Source organism: Oncorhynchus kisutch, linkage group LG18, assembly GCF_002021735.2.
Source record: "Oncorhynchus kisutch isolate 150728-3 linkage group LG18, Okis_V2, whole genome shotgun sequence".
Taxonomy (NCBI): Eukaryota; Metazoa; Chordata; class Actinopteri; order Salmoniformes; family Salmonidae; genus Oncorhynchus; species Oncorhynchus kisutch.
In genome coordinates, this window is record NC_034191.2 from 58,591,431 (window position 1) to 58,611,800 (window position 20,370).

Below are 20,370 nucleotides of genomic sequence, written 5' to 3' on the forward strand. Positions count from 1 at the left end.
TACTGGTTAGTAATGATCACATTGTAGTTTTAGCATTAGCAATTTGATCAAGCATCTCTGAGTAGGAGTGCTGATCTAGGATCAGGTCCTGATCTAGGATCTGGTCCTTACTGTTGATGTAATCATTGTGATCTAAAATGCAAAACCAATCCTAAGTCAGCACTCCAACGCTGAGACGCTGATACATACAGCCGCAGGGCTTGCTGTACTGTTTTAGTGAGAAGCTCAATACACCGAATGCAGGAAGCATTTTATAGAAGTAACCCCCTCTGGGGGACTGTTTACTGGTCACACATAAAGAGCAATGGGTGACCAACAAGAGCAGAGTGATCTCTACCAATTTCCCACCATTAGCCTGACATGCTGTAGGCCACAAACCAAGACTGCACAGCAGCAGATGACTCACAATGCAATGCCCCTGGGCATCTGAAATACATGCAAAGTGATTCTAATGAAATCAAGTTCGTAATCTTCACAAGCTTTTTATCCTTTGTTCTAATAAGACCCAATCACATATTCCCATTAGTACTCAGGCAGAGTACAGTGCATTCTCCACTGGTTTAACAAACAGAGAATGTGTTTCGGTGGGTATGATACTGTACATAATGAATAAAACATCCTTTCCTTATTAAAAAAAAACGCTTGAGATGTGCCAGAGGCCTGGCTGCCTGGGCATTAACCTCAGCAGAGTTTAAGGTGAGGTTCACCCCCATTAGTTCCAATACCAATCACAGAGAGAACGCACTCTGTGTTCCGATTCCAGAATGCTACAGAATGCTCTAGTCATGCTCCAGAATGTTTTACTGAATACATTAACAGAAGAAGAGTTTTGATTGGGTCTAGAGGGTAAAGGGTCCTTACCTGAACATATCTCCCAGGCCCTTCAGCAGCAACCCTTTCTTGGCTTTGTTTTTTTCTCTCTCTTTTTCTTTCTCCTTTTCTTTATCTCTCTCAGGCTTCTTCTTGTCCCTCACGCTCTTCACCCTCTTTTTATTGCCGTTGCCATTCACCTGCATCTCCATGGTTACAGAGTTGCCGGGTGGCAGGGTCAGGTCAGTGGCCGTAGATATGGAGTTCCGGCCTGACCGACAACTCCCCTCGGCGTCCTCCTCCACTGAGAGATGGAAAAAGAGAGGGAGAGAGATTGTTTTTGTTTGGGTCTAACATACGGGAAAATATAAATGCAGCATGAGACCATTTCAATGATTTTACTGAGTTACAGTTCATATAATGAAAACAGTCAATTGAAATAAATTAAATAGGTCCTACTCGATCAATATCACATGACTGGGCAGGGGAGCAGCCATGGGTGGGCCTGGGAGGGCATTACCCAGTTGGGAGACAGACCCACCCACTGCGGAGCCTGGCTCAGCCAATCAGTATGAATTTTCCCCCACAAAAGGCTTTATTACAGACAGAAATACTCCTCAGTTTCATCAGCTGTCTGGGTGGCTGGTCTCAGAAGATCCAGCAGGTGAAGAAGCCGGAGGTGGAGGTCCTGGGCTGGCGTGGTTACACGGTTACATGCGGTTGTGAGCCCATTTGGACATACTGCCAAACTCTCTAAAACAACTTTAAATTATCTGGCAAGAGCACTGGTGGACAACTCCCTCCAAACTTGAGACATCTGTGGCATTGTGTTGTGTGTCAAAACTGCACATTTTAGAGCAGCCTGTACTTGTCCCCAGCACAAGGTGCACCTGTGTAATGATCATGCCGTTTAATCATTTTATTGATGTGCCACACCTGTCAGGTGGAAGGATTATCTTGGCAAAGGAGAAATGCTCACTAACAGGGATGTAAACAAATTTGTGAAGGACATTTGAGAGAAATAAGCTTTTTGTGCATATGGAACATTGAGATTTTTTATTTCAGCTCATGAAACATGGGACACACACTTTACATGTTGTGTTTATATTTTTGTGGAGTATACAGTGCCTTCGGTAAGTATCCAAACCCCTTAACTTTTTCCACATTTTGTTAGGTTACAGCCTTAACAATTGAATCAATTTTTGAATTTTTTCCCCACACAATACCCCATAATGACAAAGCAAAAACAGGTTCTTAGAAATGTTTGCTAATATATAAAAAATATATATCACATTTACATAAGTATTCAGACCCTTTACTCAGTGGTTTGTTGAAGCACCTTTGGCAGCGATTACAGCCTCGAGTCTTCTTGGGTATGACACTACAAGCTTGGCACACCTGTATTTGCGGAGTTTCTCCCATTCTTCTCTGCAGATCAACAACCATTTCACTGACCATTTCAAATCCCACTGTACCTTCTCAGCTGTGCAATCCGGTTCCCGAGCTGGTCACGGGTGTACCTCAGCCACGCTCAAAGTACTAGGCTTCATCGACCTGGACAAGGTTTTCAACTCTGTCAATCACCGTATTCTTATCGGCAGACTCAAGAGCCTTGGTTTCTCAAATGACTGCCTCGCCTGGTTCACCAACTACTTCTCAGATGGAGTTCAGTGTATAATATCGGAGGGCATGGTGTCCGGACCTCTGGCAATCTCTATGGGGGTACCACAGGGTTCAATTCTCGGGCCGACTCTTTTCTCCGTATATATCAACGATGTCGCTCTTGATGCAGGTTATTCCTTGATCCACCTCTACGCAGACGACACCCTTCTGTATACATCTGGCCCTTCTTTGGACACTGTGGTAACAAACCTCCAAACGAGCTTCAATGCCATACAACTCTCCTTCCGTGGCCTCCAACTGCTCTTAAATACTAGCAAAACTAAATGCATGCTTTTCAACCGATCGCTGCCCACACCCGCCCGCCCGACTAGCATCACTACTCTGAACGGTTCTGACTTAGAATATGTGGACATCTACAAATACCTAGGTGTCTGGCTAGTATGTAAACTCTCCTTCCAGACTCATATTAAGCATCTCCAATCCAAATTAAATCAAGAATCAGCTTCCTATTTCGCAATGAAGCCTCCTTCATTCACCTTCATACCCTCGTAAAACTGTCATTTACAAAATAGCCTCCAACACTCTACTCAGCAAACTGGATGCCATCCGTTTTGTCACCAAAGCCCCATATACCACTGTTACGGATACAGTTATCCTGTGTGTGTGTGTATCCTGTGTGTGTTTCTTTTCTCTCCTTCTCCCCTCACAGGTGGAAATCATCACTCCCCAATCAATCATCAATCAGAAGACACACCTCCTCCTATTTCCTACCCTATCACAGTTCCTTCCCCATGGTTTAAAAACCCCATCATTTGTTTGCTCTAGAGCTCAATCACTCTGTAAATGCCATGTCTGTAGGTCTCTGTGTTTCACTCTCGCTTTGTGTCTTAACCTCTCTTTTGTTTGAGCACCTCCATAGCACTTTGTCATCACCTGTGAGTATTGTTTTTGGTTTTGGTGTTTGTTTGTTGCTGGTGGGAAAAGGGGGAAACCAAGACAAGTCGCCCATGGGCATACACTACCTGTAGGTGAACTTTGTTAAATACACTAGTTAGAACTGGGCGGACCACCCACTGTATTTTTGGTTAGTTAGTTAGCTGTTGTTAAAGTAGGCTAGTCTAGCTTAGGGGTGTTTTTGTATATTTATTGTTTCTTTCCTTGGGTCCAGCTCAGCCCCTTTTCCTGCTCCCCCCCCCATTACCGTGTGTTTATAAATAAACCTGGAGTTTGACGGTAGATTTCTGTTGTCGTGGTTATTTCGTTCACATTTTTACTTTGTCACAATAATAATTTGCATGAGTTATGTTACGGGTCTCATTACCATCCCCCCCTAGACTGTCGGGCCAAAAGGGATTCGTAACAACCACCCACCACTGTGACCTGTATGCTCTCGTCGGCTGGCCCTCGCTACATATTCGTCGCCAAACCCACTGGCTCCAGGTCATCTATAAGTCTTTGCTAGGTTTAAGCTACACGTTATCTCAGCTCACTGGTCACCATAGCAACACCCACCTGTAGCACGCGCTCGAGCAGGTATATCTCACTGGTTATTCCCAAAGCCAACACCTCATTTGGCCGCCTTTCCTTCCAGTTCTCTGCTGCCACTGATTGGAACGAATAAATAAAGGTGAAAAAATTAAAAAATAAATCCTCTCAGGCTCTGTCAGGTTGGATGGGGGTATTGCTGCATAGCTATTTTCAGGTCTCTCCAGAGATATTTGATCAGGTTCAAGTCCGGGCTGGGCCACTCAAGGACATTCAGAGACTTGTCCCGAAACCACTCATGCATTGTCTTGGCTGTATGCTTAGGGTTGTTGTCCTGTAGGAAGGTGAACCTTCGCCCCAGTCTGAGGTCCTGAGCGCTCTGGAGCAGGTTTTCATCAAATATCTCTCTGTACTTTGCTCCATTAATCTTTGCCTCGATCCTGACTAGTCTCCCAGTCCCTGCCGCTGAAAAACATCCCCACAGTATGGTGCTACCACCACCATGCTTCACCGTACGGTTGGTGCCATGTTTCCTCCAGACAGGACGCTTCGCATTCAGTCGAAGAGTTCTATCTTGGTTTCATCAGACCAGAGAATCGAGATTCTCAGGGGCTGAGAGTTTTGCCTTTTGGCAAAACTCCAAGCGGGCTGTCATGTGCATTTTACTGAGGAGTGGCTTCTGTCTGGACACTCTACCAAGGCCTGATTGATTGTTCTCCTGGAAGGTTGTCCCATCTCCACAGAGGAACTCTGGAGCTCTGTCAGAGTGACCATAAGGTTCTTGGTAAACTCCCTGACCAAGTCCCTTCTCCCCCAATAGCTCAGTTTGGCCAGGCGGACAGTTCTAGGAAGAATCTTGGTGGTTCGAAACTTCTTCCATTTAAGAATGATGGAGGCCACTGTGTTCTTGGGGACCTTCAATGCTGCCGACATTTTTAGTACTCTTCCCCACATCTGTGCCTTGACACAATCCTGTCTCAGAGCTCTACAGACAATTCCTTTGACCTCATGGATAGGTTATTTTAGAATAGGCTGTATCGTAACAAAATGTGGAAAAGGTCAAGGGGCCTGAATACTTTCCGAATGCACTGTAAATGCATTATATATATATATATATATATATATAGCTAGACAGTACAGACATACTGACAGTCTCGAATTGAAATGAACCCTCTTCAGTGAAACTGAGTTGATTATACTCAAGGTTTCTACTACACTGCAGCGTGTCTGTAATTAATCTGTCACTAATTTACATTTAAATAATCTCTGAGAAGGCCTATGGGGATCTTAATTGCAAATAGCCTGGGTTCTCCTCCAATGGGCTGCATGCCTACGGTGGTATATGCGTCACAATGAGGCGTGAGGTAGATGGCCCTGGGATTAAGCTTTATTAATGTCTCGCACATTACTGCCTGATTGGCTGGCTTTGACAGGGGAAAAAAAGAAAGGTTCTTATCAGGAAAATAAAAAAGGTAAGTCCTTGATGAATTCTTAGCATAGCGAGATGAGATGAGACTGACTGTGGTGATTGAAAAGTATAGGGCTGCATCCCAAATGATTGCCTATTCCCTATGCAGTGCACTACAATTGACCAGGACCCACAGGGTGCCATTTGGAACGCATCCTTGGTTCACATTTCAAAGGATGAAGGCGCCAAGGACTTGTTTTCTTCTCGGTCCGTCGAGTTATCAGCGGTTGCTTTCTGCATCCATCTCAAAGGAAATTACTGAAATGAAATCTCACCATGAGTCGGTGTATGACAAGAATAGCATGCTGAATCTCGTGGTTTAAGCCCTATTCAATTATGCAAAAAAACAACATTTTTTGCCTATCCCCACTTTGGGATATGATAAGACTAACAGGGTCTGGACAGATATCAATTCTATCACTCATACTGAGGCGTGCTTATCATCTCGTTAAGTGCAAAGGCGGCATATCTCAGAACTGAGCTGCATCTCGGCCATTATGGCTAAGATTAGCAACAGCACTAATGTTAGATGCTCGTAATGACGCTGTCACTGATAACACACTAAAGATTGTAATCTTACTGGCCCTCCTGGGGGAATGTAAAACGCTGTTGGTGTGTGTGTTTGGTTTGTTTTTATCAAGCAGCCCACTAAAAGTCTGTTGCCCAAAAAATGAGAACGAGAGAAATCAACCGCGATGAAGGTCTAAATATGATAGAACACTTCATTTCACATTAGCCACACAAAGACTGACAGGAACGAGTTGAGGCAAAACAGCAAGACAAATCTATGGTGTTTCAATCAAAAAGCCTCGGAAAATAAAAGTTGAGGTACTTGCCAAGCTCAGATTGCAGGAGGGAGTCCACAGAAAAGTGAATAGGGGCAATTAAAACGATCTGTGTGCCTGCCGCAGACAGCAAATGTTTTGACACTGCAATCAAAATGTATCATTAAATCTCTCCATTTCAATAGAGAAAAGGGAGATTCATTTCAGTGTGTGTGTGTGTGAATGAGAGTTCTGACTGAAATGTCAAATTGCTGGGCTCATTTCAACATACACAATATAGGGGGATTTGAATTCAGAATCTCTGTTTAGAAACATTAAACCCCCCGATAACATATATAAGGGAATGCAGTAGCTCGGTAGGATATCTTGTGGGGACACATTTGCAGAAGGCGACGCCACGTTCTCATTTCATGTGAATAAAAGTATTGGTTGTAGGAAAAGCAAAAGGCTTATCTGTCAACGTTGACGATTAAACCCTGTGATGATATAATATCATATAAAATCAGAGTTATTTGAATTTCATGGGAGAAGAGAAAATATTCCTCGGCAGAGGAAAGGATGGGGGAAATCGTAGAGCTTGTCCCATTTTTTTTTTTCTTAGGCAAGATAAGACAGCATTTAGTGGTTTGCAGACAGAGCTTATGAGAACAAAGAGATGCAAATAATTCCATGCAAATTATTCCCCTCTTTTTCAAATTTCCCCAGGTTGCTTTAATGGAATCTATTCATGGAGAATTAATGAAAAATATATCTGGTGATTATTGTGGTGGCGTTGCAGGGTATTACCTGTTCAGGAATGTAACACCTCCCTGCCTCTATCTCAAATGCCTTTGTGTCAAGAAACACCTGCCAACTGACGTGCTCAGTCAAAGGGAAGGGGGAGACTAGGTAATACTTTGAGAATTTAAGTTATTTCTGGTCTCAATTTTTGTCAATACATTTGGCAGTACAGTCAGAGTATCTAAAGAATCCAAAAATCCAGTTTCTACTCAGCATGAAACAGATTTACCTGTACCAATGTGTTATGACACTAAGAAAGTAAAACCATGAATGAAAAGGAACCGTTAGAGAACATGACGACACACTCTTCTATTGAATCCCAAAATAAAGAATGTATTCTGAATCTAGGCACAACATTGAGAAAAAAAAGTACATACATACAAGCTTACAACACAAAACATCCAGGACCATAAAGCCAAGATGCAAAAAAGCAAGACTCGTGTGTTCTGTTGGCAAACAATGGAAGTGCTTTCCTTGTTCTGTTTGTAGTCTGCTTGGAATAAATGACAATGCAGTTTAAATGGCTGTGAGCCCTCAGGGAAGACATGGAGAAGCAGTCTCGAACAATTCACTTCTACACTAACCCTATGCATATTAATGGGACTCTGATGTAGATGCTGATTGGATGCTTATTCCTTTCTGCATGCCTCTCACTAAGTAATGTATGATAGAAAACCTACGGAACTTGAGTGAGGGGTAGATCCATAGAGATATTAGCAAATAAATGTTCTATATGTAATTATAAACTTGGTGGTTAAAGCCCTGAATGCTGATTGGCTGACAGCCGTGGTATATCAAACTGTATACCACGGGTGTGATAAAACATTTATTTTTACTGCTTTAATTATGTTGGTAACCAGTTTATAATAGCAATAAGGCACCTTGGGGGTTTGTGGTATATGGCCAACATACCACGGCTAAGGGCTGTATCTACGCACTCTGCGATGCGTCGTGTGTAAGAACAGCCCTTGGTATATTAACCATATACCACACCCCTTCGGGCCTTATTGCTTAATTATATGGGTGGATCCTCCTTCTATATTCAAAGTGTCTCATTTTGGAACTATCGGCCAGTTACTTGATTTAACACTGACCATAAACTACAGAAACTACACAGGTTTGCTTAATAGAACCAAGGTCTATAAACTACACATAAAATGAGTTATGCTTTATAAAACCAAGGTCTATAAACTACACATAAAATGAGTTATGCTTTATAAAACCAAGGTCTATAAACTATACATAAAATGAGTTATGCTTTATAAAACCAAGGTCTCTAAACTATACACAAAATTAGTTATGCTTTATAAAACCGAGGTCTTACAGTCTGAACACTTAACACTCACATGTCTCCATTCCTTTCAGGTCACACTCTTCCATAGCAGTAACGATTACTCCTGGCCTGTCGTACGATTTGTCGATGGCTGCCCGGAAGCTCTCGTTGCAACCCCGCCCCCTGATGATTCGTGGGCGTGGCCTGTGGAGGTTAATTTCCCCGTTGAGTGTAACCTCGGCAACGGCAGTCTGGAGGCTCTCCAGGGAGCTGGACTTCTTCAGGCCCAGAGAGGGACCAATTGTTTCTCCTGTCGAAGAGCCTGAAGGAAGGAGAAGTGGTAACACTTGACTTAGAGAGTGGTGATATTTAGCATTCATAAAGCCTTCCTATGCATGATAAAGACTCATAATGCCCTACATAAGTTTATATAGTCTTTATAGGACTTCTTGAGGCCCAGGGAGGGTCCTACTGCTTCTCCTGTTGAAGAGTCTGATAAAGGAGTAGTCCGAACACAGGGCCAAGAACAATTGAGTTTGGCAGTGTACTAAATGGCACCCTATTAATTCCCTACGGCTTTGGTCAAAAGTGGTGCACTATATAGGAAATAGACAAAGATTTTCTGATGTGTGATATTCATACCCTGAAAATGTGTCCTGAAACGTTATATTCTGTGATGAACTCTGATTGCTATAAATCATTTAGGTTTTCCTAGTTTCCAAAGACCGAAAGAAAATGAGATGATGTAAAACCCTCCACTTGGCGTGTAATTCACTATAGGAGAAGAAGGACGGGCTATAGTCTGTGGGAATTCATCTGGAAAATAAATGATGAATTGGCGTGTGTGAAACATTATGAGGGCATATCTATCTATCTTTGTAGGAGCAAGACAAAGAGAAAACCCTCATTCTCATTTCAACAATGTTTGACAAAGTTTCTCAGACTGTGTAATGTGCGTGTAAACGGACTACATTTTCAAAACCCAGCGAGCTTCCAAATGTCTATATACTAAAGTGTGTACAGTACTGTAGGCAAGAGTGAGCAGCCATGGTTAACAGAACAGAAATGAGATCAACATAACATCACTCTGATCTAGAGCAGAACAGGGGAAAGATAGGGGTGGAAGTGAGGATGGGATGCAGAGTTAGAGGGTAGGAGGGAGAACGCGTTAGAAAACAGTAGGATAATCAGAAGTATTGGAGACTAAACACAGCCCATTCACTTCCTACTGCCGTGGCCTCCTTCGATGTCACTACTCTGAACCTTCCACAGGATGGCCTTTCATGCGTCTCATCTGTTGTTGTTTTTTAAAAAGCCCTTCGCAACGAGGCTTTTAAAGGACACAAACAGCCGCACTTCAAAACGAGAAGATTAAGGTTGTGCAGATGATGGATAACAGAATATGAACGCAGGGTCACACACCACACCCAAAATGAGATTGCTCATGTATAGAGAGAATGCAAGCTATAGCCAGGTGGGGCTTTTCCAACACAGAGATTTCCCAAACTGTTGCCAACACCAGCCACCTGTTAGATCTAGTAGAGATAAACATGTATGGAATCTTTACAAACTCCTGTCAAGACAAGTAGCCTACCTCACCTTCACCCTCACCCACACCACCCACACCACACACACCACAAAGAAAGAAGAAGATGTGAGTGAAGTATGACTTCACAGTGTACAGAACAAATTTACTGTTGGCACAAAACGGGTGGCCCCGTGACAACTAATTTCATTGAAATATGCCTTATAATGGATCCCGTTCATGCAAAATGCATGTAATTAACATGCAAATGATAAATAAACAACAATTGCCGAAGACGGGCGTCTGTTGTCAGTAACTCTAAAAGGAGATTGTATGTATGGCACAATATGAAAACGTTCTTTTGTTTGCTGTTCCTGTCAGGTATCACCACCACTTAGAAGACTGTTGACATTAGCACTAGATGTACTGATAGGTATGCTTGTAAGACGCCAGATCTGTAGATGGATAGCAGATTGAGTGCTGGACAGCAACCTCTTATCTACCTCTGGAATAAACCTTGAGACAGCTATCATTTGTTTTCCAATGGCTGCTGTGCGTTTGTTTAAGGTATGGAAGTGGAGCGAGACTGGGGGTATTGGTATTTAATTTTGTCAGGTGGCGTCAGTCAGTTCCCCTGAGCTCTGGCCCCACCAGATAGCCATGTTAAACAAGCAGACATTTTGATTTTCTGTCCCTATCCATTCACTTATTCTTCATTGTGCTGTATTAACCAATAACAACCACCTTCCCACAAAACAGAATAGATTTTTAATCTGCTTCTAACCAGCGTGTTAATAAGAAACTTTGAAAAGGGAAACAGTTAATAGATAGTTGATAAACTTTTGATTGAATTAGTCCTGTCTGGGTTTTGACCACCGTTCAGTGGAAGCTGAGGACTCTCTAAGGACTGTGCATATGGGAATGAGGCCCACAGACCAGCATTGTCTCTTTAGACCCCTCAGGTCCAAAACACACATAGCATGTGCTGCCAGGTTCCATGCAGCTTCGCCTCATGTAAACACCAAGCCAGCCAGTCAGTCAGCCAGCTACCATGTGGTCTTGTTTCGGCCTTCTGCCCCCCCACGTTTCCTTCAGTCATCAATAACACCCCTGACTTGTTTTCGGGGCCCTAAGCGGAGCGTGGCCTATTGCTGCTGAGCTCTCACAGCGGATCTGTGGATGAACAGACACGGAGCCAAACACAGATTAGGGATAAGAAAATAAACCCCCATCAGAGAAAGAAAACAATTACGAATCTATTTCCTTCTCCCTCTTATGGAATGAATACCCCCTCTGAAAAGTCAGAGAGGAGTAGAGTGGTTGGTTGTGAAGTAACTACAGGTGATTTGAGTGGGGAGATCGGGAGAAGGAGAGGAAGTCTAATGGACTCCAGGCGATAGAGAAGGCAACATGTCAGCCCAGGACAGTAACCCATGTGTTGCCTGCTACGGTTATCATCATTTCACAAGCAGTAGCAGCTTCAGACGCCCGTCTTCTACTGCCTGAAAGCGCCAGGCTGCTAATCTCTACTTGGTCCTTTAGCCAAGTAAACCTGCCGTGGCTACGTTTGTGATTAGCCGAGAACCGTGCCAAACGCTTCTATATCAAAGTGACATCCCAATCTGCTTCTTACAGAAGTGAACGACTGTGGGAAAAGGAATTCTGTTGATCTAGGGATGCATCCCAAATGGCAACCTATTCCATATTTAGTGTACTATTTTGCTTTTCTACTGGAAGGTGATGCCAAAGAAAAATGTCCATCCTGGATGGACAATAAAGTTCAATTCTATTCTACTTTTACGATTGGCCTAGGTCAAAATTAGTACACTTCACAGCATATAAGGAATCGGACGCCATTTGGGAGGAATCCTAGACCATGTTTTTTAGACTAGGGGAAGAAACTTAACCACAGGTGGTCTGGTCATCCAAGCCACTAACCTCTGACCTTACTGTGACAAGATGTGTGTATCCTGTCTCTCAGCGCTGCTTGGATCCACTGGTCCATGGGTCACTACTCCCCCGTCTGGCTGTACCGAGGTCAGTCGTTAGCTGTTACTGTATGTATAAACTGAGGCCTCTACACAGCTCTCCATAATAACCCTGTCACAGCTAATAAAGACTCCTGTTCCCAGCAGGCACCCGAGGACCACGCTACCAACTACACAGATACCTGGAAGTGTCCCAAATGGCACCATATTCCTTATATAGTGCACTACTTTGGACCAGCGCGAGTAGGTTCACCAGAGGGCCACACTGCTAACCACTCAGATGCATGCTTATAGGAAAAGCAATTGCATGATGCAACATCACCAGTAAGTGGATCCACATCTTCCAGCTGACGGAGACAGTAAAACAGAACTTTACAGTGTGTTTGAAATGTCAGCAGGGTTACAGGTACCCTTGTGAAGCACCACCGGGAACAGGACAGCCATTTAACTGTGTTGTTCCTCAGGAAAGCAAGGCACATTTCTGATTACTGACTTCATTTTATATGACAATGAAGGAGATTTGCTCATCTTATTGTACCACCTGGGTGGAAGGGGAAATCATCTGGATTTATTTCTCAAAAGAACCACTTGTGTCAGATTAAGGACATGGGAGGACAGACGGACATAAAAAACATGAATAACAGGAAATTGCAGCCCCCGGTAAGGACGTGGCATAATTCTCCATATGCTGGAGGATGTGCCTTAATCAACATACTCCAAATGCCATGTAAATGTGAGGCTTTGGAAGCTTATGCATAAATCCAGACAAACAGAATAGAGCACACACCGAAGCTGGGCGGGTGCATGTTTGACACAATAGGATTGTGGGTGATAAACCCACGGACGGATACAACAGTTTATGGAAACACAAATGGCATCTGCCGCTCTCTCTCTCCCTCATCTGCCATTCTCCGAATCTGGGAATTATCACCCTTTCGTATTCTGAATCAGGCTAGATCGTTGTGTAGTGTTTCTGTCTGGGAATGGCACAGAGGTCTCTGATTGGTCCGTGCTTTTGCCTTTGTTTTCATCTGAATCTCTCAGAACCTCTCCAGGGACATTTTGACTGACAGCTCTCAATATGCCAGGTCCTATCACACAACCAACCCACGCTGCCACGTCTTCTGCTCATTGGGGAAGAAATAATACATGTTCCCTATCGCAAACCGACACAGGTATGACACTCACCGCACGCTCAGAGAAGAAATAGGGGGAAGCATAAATATGCGACACACACACAAAAAAATGCCAAAACGCACCAGCAAATATTAGTGACCAAGATGAATGTGCAATATATTCTTACAGTAATAAGACGAAACCAAAGGCAACCAGGAGGACATTTAATTGGAGAAGAGCGATGATCATTAAGCGTTAAAGGGAGGTATTGCAAACTATATGAATAAATCACTAGTGATTATTACGGTAGTAGCTCCAGCAGCCCCATAGTATAATTACAATGGCTGCATCCAAAATGGCACAATAATTCCCTATTTAGTGCACACATTTTGACAAAGCCCTATAGGGCTCTGGTCAAAGGGAGTGCATTATATAGGGAGCATGGTGCCATTTGGAAAGCAACCAAGGAGCAATGCTCCCACCACCATTATTCACAACCACTTCATCCTTGCATGTAAAGATTTTTGTATAGACGGGGAGGACAGGGAGGACAGGGGCTCCATTATGCCTAATGTATTCAGTGTGTGGAGGGTTTAAAGCGCAGCGTTAAAAGGGTAATTAAGCTAAAAATAGTCCCAGGGTGGCGTGGCGGGGCCATGTCCTGGTATCCCTGAGGAAGAGATGCGGCCCTGGGTCGACCAGGCTCCTTGTCTCTGCCAACTCCTGGGCCATGTCTCAAATGGCACCATATTCCTTATATAGTGCACTACTTTTGACCCGAGCCCTATAAAAGTAGTAGTACACTATATAGGGAATAGGGTGCCATTTGGGACACATCCTTGGTTCATTAGGAGGACCAGAGGACGTCCTATATCCTCCAATCCACACTGTTCTACATGTAACATAATGTCACCCCATTATCATTAATGTGACTCAACATTTCAATCAGAGGCATTGTCATTGTTTGGCTAAGTAGCCATGACATTGGGGGTGCTGGTGGTGGTGGTGGTGGTGGTGACGCGAGCACAGAACTAGAATGTGTTCTATTTCTATGGACATGAGAGCAATACTCTACGTCAAAATAGCTGGGTCATATACTGAACAAAAATATTAAACGCAATATGCAACAGTTTCAACAATTTTACTGAGTTACAGTTCATATAAGGAAATCAGGCGATTGAAATCAATTCCAGGCCCTAATCTATGGATTTCACATGACTGGGCAGGGGAGCAGCCATGGGTGGGCATAGGCCCACCCACTTGGGAGCCAGGCCCACCCACTGGGGAGCCAGGCCCAGCCAATCTGAATGAGTTTTGAAGAAGCCGGATGTAGAGGTACTGGGCTGGCATGGTTACACATGGTCTGCAGTTGTAAGGCCGGTTGGATGTACTGCCAAATTCTCAAAAACAACTCTGTAGGCGGCTTATGGTAGAGAAATTAACATTCAATTATCTGGCAACAGCTCTGGTGGACGTTCCTGCAGTCAGCATGCCAATTGCACGCTTCTTCAAAACTCGAGACATCTCTGGTATCGTGTTGTGTGACAAAACTGGACATTTGAGTAGCCTTTAATTGTCCCCAGCACAAGGTGCACATGTGTAATGACAATGCTGGTTAATCAGCTACTTCATATGCCACACATGTCAGTTGGATGGATTGTCTTGACAAAGGAAAAATGCTCACTAACATGGATGTAAACATCTTTATGCACAAAATTGGAGAGAAATAAGCTTTTTGGGAAAATGTATCTGAGCTTTTATTTCAGCTCATGAAACATGGGACCAATACTTTACATGTTGCATTTATATTTTTGTTCAGTATAGATTACCTGTAGTTAGGCTGTGATCCTGTCCTGCTCATTCAGTGAATCACTTGTATTTATTTCACTAACGTGCAATAGGTATGAGAAAGAATAGATTTTGGCTGCTGTTTAGTAAAAGTGCTGTTTGCATTGTTCAGCTCTCAACACATTCTGTGCCTGGTGAGTACACACGTTGTACTAGACCCGTTCTAATGGAAGGTGAGAACACACTGGCTTGTCATTGATGGATTAATTCCATTCAGCTAAAGAGGCCAACTGGCATTGAGCATCTCTATTTCAAATGGGACTACATTGCCTCACTCCTCACAACCCTACCCCCTACACCTTTCAGCATAATGAATGTTTTCTTCTATCATATTCACTACAGAACAAGCATGGTGGCAACGTTTCAGACAACTGCTGCCAAACCTCTATTCAACACCATGCCACTTTCTTTTTCTCTCCCTACAAAATATGAAAACCCTTTTTGTGCTCACTGCAATTACCTCAAATGGCATCATAAATATCCTTCCATTTCTCTGGCCGAGGAATAATCAGACAAAGAGCAAAGAGAAAAACAAAAGTTACCCTTTATGAGATGGCAAAGGGGTCAATAAGAATACCGCCCCTTTCCCAAACCCTTCTCTTGACATCTGACCCCAACTCAAAAAGACGAGCCAATCAGAGATGAGCTTGTTATTCCAAAGTGCTGTGCGATTAGCCGGTTCAGTGGCGGTGGTGATGAACAATACGCCCTGATTGGTGGTTAGTGCTTACCTTCCATGTTTTCTGTGCTGGGGGTGAGGTGGGGGTTAAACTCGTCTGATACTGTTAAAGAGGCATAAACAAGTGTGATTGGTTAGTTAGTGCCCACATTCCACATTCCAAATCAGAACACCATTCCAGAGCATCTCTAGTACCCTTTTCACACTATCGTGGCAACCAGAACCATACTGGCTCTGATACGGTTCCAGCAACTAGTGTGAAAAGGGTTTGAATTAGTCTTTGTGTTACTGTGGCCAGTCTCCAAGGCTAGCCTAGTCAGCCAACATGCATATTATCACTGTGAAAAGGGAGGAAGAGAAAGACTATTGAAGAGCTTTTGGAATAACAATCAGAAGTGGAGAGATATTAAAACACCATGCAGTTCTGTCGATCACTGGATTATTCAGGCTGACTGGGTATAATGTGTTAGCATATTCCTCCCAGCCACAGAGAGGTGTGCAGTATTCAGCCCCTTATTTTCTCCTCCTCTCAATCTTGTTCCAAATCTAAATGGAATAAAAACCTTCAGGTGTCTGGGCAGCTTAGTGTTTAGCACATATTTATGGAGATGGGTCATGCAAGTCATGAAACGTTAGCAGTTGACGCTGATCTGATTTGGCACAGAGCTCCTGAAACGAGATTAAAGAGGGGAGAAAAACACCCTACTTAGAAATATTTCAAAGAAAAACAGTTTCTGTGGAGAAATAGCTTTGTTAAACATGCTAAGAACTACGCAAGGGTGATTTGTCAGGTTTGAGAAGCGCTTGAGATCCCGAAGGCGAGGGAATGTTCCGCTCATTTCTGACATGCGGTTATGCCCGGTCATATTCCGATGCCTCATCTGATTCCTCAAGATGTGCCCGATGGGTTCCTGAGTTTTGATAATCTATCACTGACAAGCCCATCTTAATGCTCCCAGTGATGCTTGGAGGCATTAGCTGTTATTTGCAAAGTAAAACTGTCTATTCAACAACAGCTAGCATAAAGCTTTCGATAAGTGATCTTGCTTTTTCCTCACTCGTCAAATTCACATTAGAGAAAAAAAAACATGAATTGCTGACAGCACTTAGTGGCACAATTAAAAATCTTTTTGATGATGAGACCTTTAGCTACTAAGAAATAGGAGCTTCAGGTTACGGTTTTCAGCTTCCTATGGACTTCTCATCAGATCTAAACACTTCCTCCAATCATTTGAACTTTCATTGATATTGAAAACATAATGCCCTTAACAATGATCGGGATCCTGCTGTATTATAGCTAATCAGTCAGTGAAACCCATCCATCGTCCAAAGGGGATTATTATATCTTTTTATACTAAGTCTTAGTTTGAGGACTCTGGGTTTGTGATGAACTTTTATACCTTTTAGTGTTTGAGGGAAACTGCTAAGCCAGTCCCTGGAGGATAAAAGTCTTGTCAGGTCAAGACTCTAGATACCTAAAGACATAAAAATGTCTGTTATCTGTCATGATAACTCAATGATGCGAGGTACAGAGCCAGATGGTCCTTTGGGGAGTGACTTGAAGTGTTCCTCAGCATGTTTCTCGTCAGGACTAGCATTCCATCCCACATCACCTGTCTGTCTATTCCCATCCCCAGGATCTTTCACAAAGCACCACAACTGCACTCTGGCCCTAATGGTCATGTTCCAGGACAATTGTTTCTATCAGTCTCGAAGGGCTAGGAAAAAAGGTTTTGTACAGTCACACTGCAAATAATTTACCCATGTTTCACAATGGGCCACTGGGCACAGGTTTACAATGTCACATGTTAAGGGAAAGAGGGGAAGGGGGGGTTGAAGGAGGACCCAGGGGTTTGGAGTGTTGGTGTTAACCAACCAGGGCCCAGATTCACAATCACAAAAAACTTAAGCTTCTTAAGAAGAAAAATAAGAAGTTCATAAGATAGTTCGTAAGTGCAATTCCTCAATAATACCGTAGGATTTTATGATTTTCTTACAAACTTCTCAAATATCTTACAAATCTTAAGATGCTTGTTGCTTGTTGAAGCTAGCTATCTAGCTAGCAATAGCATTCATGTTAGCATATCTCTTACTGAAATTACTGTGCTAAAACATGTTCTTGGGTTTAAAATAATCAATACTGAAACTTTCAGATGAAGTTTGTGAGTGAATTAAACATGTTTAATTGCTTTCTTTTTAAGACAGGGGTTTAACCATCTTGGAATTAACAACATTTCCAAGAACTTTATTTTCAAGAATCTAATTTCTTCTTAACTTTTTGCTTAAAATTTATGGAGAAACATAACAAAAAGCTCAATCAAATTTACCAAGAACTCTTTTGAAGAATAGCAACTTTGCTTAACTTACTTCTTACAGTAAGTCTATAGTTAAGGGATAAAATGGCAGTTATGAAGAAATGTCTTCTTAAGAGATTTTTGTGAATCTGGGCCCAGATTCAGTATCTGGGCCCAGATAGTAGTATTACCTAGGTCCATGCTCTTCAAATTGTACAGTAGTTATTACCTAGGTCCATTCTCAGACTTGTACAGTAGTTATTACCTAGGTCCATGCTCTTGGACGTGTACAGTAGTTATTACCTAGGTCCATGCTCTTGGACTTGTACAGTAGTTATTACCTAGGTCTATTATCTTGGACATGTAAAGTAGTTATTACCTAGGTCCATTCACTTTAAATTCTACAGTAGTTATTACCTAAGTCCATTCTATTGCACTTGTACAGTAGTTATTACTTAGGTCCATGCTCTTGGACTTGTACAGTAGTTATTACCTAGGTCCATGCTCTTGGACTTGTACAGTAGTTATTACCTAAGTCCATTCTATTGCACTTGTACAGTAGTTATTACTTAGGTCCATGCTCTTGGACTTGTACAGTAGTTATTACCTAGGTCCATGCTCTTGGACTTGTACAGTAGTTATTACATAAGTCCATTCTATTGCACTTGTACAGTAGTTATTACTTAGGTCAATGCTCTTGGACTTGTACAGTAGTTATTATCTAGGTCCATGCTCTCAGACTTGTACAGTAGTTATGACCTAAGTCCATTCTATTGCACTTGTACAGTAGTTATTATCTAGGTCAATGCTCTTAGACTTGTACAGTAGTTATTATCTAGGTCAATGCTCTTAGACTTGTACAGTAGTTATTACCTAAGTCCATTCTATTGCACTTGTACAGTAGTTATCTACGTCCATGCGCTTAGACTTGTACAGTAGTTATTACCTAAGTCCATTCTATTGCACTTGTACAGTAGTTATTACCTACGTCCATGCTCTTAGACTTGTACAGTAGTTATTACCTAGGTCCATGCTCTTAGACTTGTACAGTAGTTATTACCTAAGTCCATTCTATTGCACTTATACAGTAGTTATTACCTAGGTCCATGCTCTTAGACTTGTACAGTAGTTATTACCTAAGTCCATGCTCTTGGACTTGTACAGTAGTTATTACCTAGGTCTATTATCTTGGACATGTAAAGTAGTTATTACCTAGGTCCATTCACTTTAAATTCTACAGTAGTTATTACCTAAGTCCATTCTATTGCACTTGTACAGTAGTTATTACCTAAGTCCATGCTCTTGGACTTGCACAGTAGTTATTACCTCGGTCCATGCTCTTGGACTTGCACAGTAGTTATTACCTAGGTCCATGCTCTTGGACTTGTACAGTAGTTATTACCTAGGTCCATGCTCTTGGACTTGTACAGTAGTTATTACCTAGGTCCATGCTCTTGGACTTGTACAGTTGTTATTACCTAGGTCCATGCTCTTGGACTTGTACAGTAGTTATTACCTAGGTCCATGCTCTTGGACTTGTACAGTAGTTATTACCTAGGTCCATGCTCTTGGACTTGTACAGTTGTTATTACCTAGGTCCATGCTCTTGGACTTGTACAGTAGTTATTACCTAGGTCCATGCTCTTGGACTTGTACAGTTGTTATTACCTAGGTCCATGCTCTTGGACTTGTACAGTAGTTATTACCTAGGTCCATGCTCTTGGACTTGCGCGTCTTGATGATCTCAAGCTGATTGGCATTGTCGCCAAACTGTTTGGTGCGTTTCTCTGACATGCTCTGGCGTCCAAACCCCTCCCTCTGAAAGGAATCTTCTGGGTCTTCTGTGTCCGGACTGAGGGAGCTGGGGGAGAGATGGAGGAAGAGAGGAGAGGACAGGAGTGAGAGACTAAAGATGAAGGAGTGTGTGTTGGTGATATCAGTTAATCACCATTCAGAAACATTCAGAAACATTCAGTACATCAACAGCAATCCATCTCTCTGCTCTAAATAAGTCAAAACAATATAAGGTTATTAAATTAGGTTAAAACTTGATGGATAACTACTACACAAATATACAGCCCTTTGGTTTTACTGCCATAAAATAGAGACTTGGCTCTGGACACTACGAGCAGGCCAGACAAAGCATGATATTGGATGATAACATCTCTAAATTAATATTCACACTCATACACAATATGCCTCCCCTTGGCTTCTCGAACAATGGGGAGGAGATCTGATCAGAACAGCTGATAAAGTGCCTCAGTTGTGCCAGTGTCCAAAAATCCACACACACACACACACACACACACGCACACACAACCACACACGCAACCACACACGCACACACACAGCTCCGCTGTGCTCTGTAGTGACTGCTCTCATCAAGGACACCTCCACCTCTACAGAGTTCACAGGGGGAGATACGTGGGTGTGATGCCCAGCGAGGTGGTGCTCTGCTGGGGTCACAACCACTCAATATCCCCCTGTCTGGGGCAGTGGTGGGCCCAGCCCTCCATAGCGTGCTCCCTTTGAGCGGCCCTATCTCTGTCTGGATCTTAATTGGAAAGAGGAGAGGAGCAGGAAAGGGGGCAGGCTAGGCGAGCCAGAGAACAACATTTGCATGCCAAGGAGAAAGTTGCAATTAAGTTGAGAAAATGTTCCAATTAGAGCAGAGATAGAGGGAGTAGAGACATGGA

At 42.8% G+C, this 20,370-nt stretch overlaps 1 protein-coding gene across 3 annotated transcripts in view; it reads right to left on the reverse strand.

Moving 5' to 3' along the window:
* The window catches only part of LOC109908714 (partitioning defective 3 homolog), a 536,862-nt gene that overhangs the window by 161,687 nt on the left and 354,805 nt on the right, over positions 1-20,370 (reverse strand). For 2 of the 3 annotated variants that reach the window (XM_031796386.1, XM_031796384.1), the window contains exons 16-19: positions 19,381-19,535; positions 15,433-15,483; positions 8,298-8,546; positions 862-1,114 (exon numbers count right to left, since the gene is read on the reverse strand). In XM_031796386.1, coding sequence (XP_031652246.1) covers positions 862-1,114; positions 8,298-8,546; positions 15,433-15,483; positions 19,381-19,535 — 708 coding nt within the window. The remainder of the gene's footprint in view (positions 1-861; positions 1,115-8,297; positions 8,547-15,432; positions 15,484-19,380; positions 19,536-20,370) is intronic. The other variant, XM_031796385.1, reaches the window with a different exon arrangement.